At 58.4% G+C, this 3,101-nt stretch overlaps 1 protein-coding gene across 1 annotated transcript in view; it reads left to right on the top strand.

Moving 5' to 3' along the window:
- Positions 1-896: 896 nt before the first annotated feature.
- The window catches only part of CASC3 (cancer susceptibility candidate 3), a gene marked incomplete at both ends in the record, with an annotated part of 3,018 nt that continues 813 nt past the window's right edge, over positions 897-3,101 (top strand). Inside the window, 4 exons of the mRNA XM_008938063.1 lie at positions 897-924; positions 1,140-1,177; positions 2,801-2,959; positions 3,051-3,097. Coding sequence (XP_008936311.1) covers positions 897-924; positions 1,140-1,177; positions 2,801-2,959; positions 3,051-3,097 — 272 coding nt within the window. The remainder of the gene's footprint in view (positions 925-1,139; positions 1,178-2,800; positions 2,960-3,050; positions 3,098-3,101) is intronic.

The raw sequence follows: 3,101 nt of genomic DNA, 5'->3' as shown, positions 1-3,101 counted from the left end.
GCCCCCCCTGTGTGTGCGCGGGGGGAAGCTGCTCCCTGCGGCCCCCCGGCACCGGGCAGGGCGTTCCCTCGTGCCCCGGGGCCGGCTCCTCCCAGCGGGTCCCGGCCCCCAGCTCCTCATCTACTCTGACCGCGTTTTTTTCTTTTAAGGGAGCAGCTATCGTGAAGGGTTTGGGGGGTGCTGCTGCCCCCCTGTCCCTGCAGGGTAGTGCTGGGCAGTTTATAGCCAGCCACGATTTAGTCCTGTTCTGGGTTTATAGCGCTGCTTATTTCAGCGTCCTCTCAAACTGCAGCTACCTCTGCTAGGTTGTTTTGGTGTTTGCTCTCCTCTTGTTAACGCATTGGCCGCTTTTGTTTTTGGCCTGAGGTTTTTGACACTGCCTGGCTCAATGGGTCTGGCCCTTTACTGAAAACTTGGGTTGTTCTGAGGTGTTGTGCTTCATCTGGAGCTGTCTGTGGGGTGCAGGGTTTGTTTGTGTCACTGGGGTCTCTAGCAGAGCTCTGCCTGACCTCCGTCCTGCTCAGTGTCCCTGCGTTGTTCTGGGCTCCTGCTTTAGGAAGCCTCTTGTCCTTTCCTGAGTGCACTACCTGGCTCTCCAGTTCTGAGGGAGGGGGCTCTGGCTCCTCTGGCCGTGTTGCTCCCTTCTCTCTTGGGACCTGCAGCAGGTTGCACTTTTCTCCCTGACCTGTCTCCCCCACCTCTGGAAGGACCTTAGAGGAAGGTGCTGGGAGCCCCGAGTTTATTCGTGGCCACTGGAGCTGAACTTCCAAGGGTGGATGGAATTGGACCAGGGCCAAATCTTGTTTAGTTTTCTTTGGGATGATAGGATGGATCTGGAAGGACCCAGCATCTGACCTGCCCCTCCACTAATGCTCCTTCTCCCCCTCTCTCTGCAGGAAAGCGAGGATGGCATCGAGGGGGATGGTGAGTGCCAGTGGGATCCCAGAGCTCAGAGCAGCGGGCGTGGGGCGCGGGGACAGCGGGGCCCAGAGTCTCCCTCGGTTCCTCCTGAGGGAGCTGCCCGTGCTGTGGGTCAGGGACGTGTGGGTGCTGCCCTCTGGGGCTGCTGGGGAGAAGCTGCTGGGGCAGAGCCGTGTCCCTGCTGCTGCCCTCACACCCAACCCCCTCTTCCCCCGCAGCCGTTCTCTCGGATTACGAAAGCGCGGAGGACTCGGAGGTAAGAGGAGTCTCCAGCCTGGCCCCTGAGGGGTTCTGCTGAGCGACTCCAGCCTCGCCTGTCAGCACAGACCCACTCTGTGTCCTTCGTTCTCCTCCTCTGTCCCCATCAGCAGCAGTTGCTGCCAGTCCCAGGACAGCAGCCTGTGTGCTTGGTGCCAGCTGCACAGACTCAGAGTGTGCTGGGCCGTGGGTGTCCCCACTGAGCCCCCCGCCCAGCTGAGCCCCCCATTGTGCCATCCTATCACAGACAGTCCCTGGTACCACCCCCAGTGCCAGGGAGAACCTGCCCACACTGCCCAGGTGTGGGTGTAGGGCCCATATGCACCAGGAGAAACCGCCTGGGTCTGCAGAGGTGGGGTCCTAGGAGCAGAGCTTGGCCGTGTGGGGTGTGGAAGGAAGTGCAGGATGCTGGTTGTGTTTTAATTAATTGAAATTAAAAGTGTGAGTGCTGGGTTGGAGGCGTCCTGGGCAGTGTCCCTGTCTCCTGTAGCTGGAGGGGTGGGTGCTGGCAGCTCTGTGCTGGGTGTACATGGAGAAAATCCCCCCTCATGTGCACCGAGCCCTGTTCCCTGTGCCTGGGGTCCCCCCTGTAACTATTCCTGGCAGCACCCTGTGGCTGTGGGTTTCCCTGGGCTTTGAATTCAGAACTAAAAGTTGAATTTTTCGAGGAAGTATAGAGAAGTTCTGCTTTCTAACAGCTGTAATGAAGGTTTTTTAGTGAAAACTCTTGAGACAACTGCTTTGGGGATCTTGAGGGGAGCAGCAGCTGGAGAAAACACAAGCCAACAAGGCCGATGAAATCAGAGCTCGTAGGGGCTGTGGGTTTGTGAACGGATGAAGCTGAAGCTCAGGGGCTGTGAGTTTGTGACAGTCTCTGGGCGAGGAAGGCTCGTGGCAGGAGGATGGTGGGAGCAGCTCCACAGAGAGCAGCCCTGGTCTGCTCTGGGGCTATTGCATCACTGACTGCCAGGATGACTCCGTTCCTGTGCCTAAAAATAACGCCACGGCTGGGTTTCCCCAACGTAAACAAGAGGAGCAGTTGATGTGTAAATGCACTGTGTTGAAAGAGAAATATAGAGCAGTCTTTTTGTTAATCAGGCAGGGCTATTTTTAGTGCTGAGCAGCAGGGCTCGCAGGCTCCTGGGGGTGAATCGAGGTCAGGCTCCTGCTCGGCTCGGGGTGAGTCAGCCCAGCAGCTCCAGGGAACCCGCAGACACGGCGCTGCCTGGATCCTGGCCCTTGGTGTGGGAGGGAAGGAGGCTGTGGGAGGGAAGGAGGGCAGGAGGGCCCGTGCTGTGTGCTCACCGTGTCCCCAGCTCGTGCAGACCCGTCCCTCTCGGCGCCGACAGCCTCTGGCTCTGTGGTGGAGCTGGTCCTGACTGCCCTGGAAATCCTGACTCTTGGGTCTGATGTCACTGGTGGGGAGAGGTGTTTAGTGTTTGCTTTTCCTGTAAGAACACAGGGATAGAAAGGACCTTGAGAGATAATCCTCTGCTTTGAAAGAGGCAGGTCTCTGGCAACAGGAACAGGGACCTGACAGCAGGTCTAAGGGCTTGTGAGGGAAAACGCCCAGGGGACTCGTTGCTAAAGGTGCTTGCTTGAGTAACTGGGGCTCTTCCAGGCAGAGGAAGAGGATTACAGTGAGGAAGAAAGCGCCAAGGTGGACCTGAAGCAGGATAGCAATGGTTCCTGCGAGTCGGCAGCTAAAGCTGAGAAGGTGGATGAGAAACCTGACCCCAAAGGTGCCGTCACTGGCGAGCGGCAGAGCGGGGACGGGCAGGTAGGGGTTAAACCTGTGTCCCCTGGGCCACGGGGGCTCCTCCAGGGAGGACAGGACGGCTGCAGTGGGGAGAGCTGTCTGATTTCGACAGGAGAGCACCGAACCCGTGGAGAATAAAGTTGGGAAGAAAGTTCCCAAGCAC

The sequence above is a fragment of the Merops nubicus genome, unplaced genomic scaffold (genome assembly GCF_000691845.1).
Source record: "Merops nubicus isolate BGI_N331 unplaced genomic scaffold, ASM69184v1 scaffold40573, whole genome shotgun sequence".
Lineage (NCBI taxonomy): Eukaryota > Metazoa > Chordata > Aves > Coraciiformes > Meropidae > Merops > Merops nubicus.
Note: the sequence above shows the minus strand (reverse complement) of the source record. Positions and strands in the feature narration are given on the sequence as shown.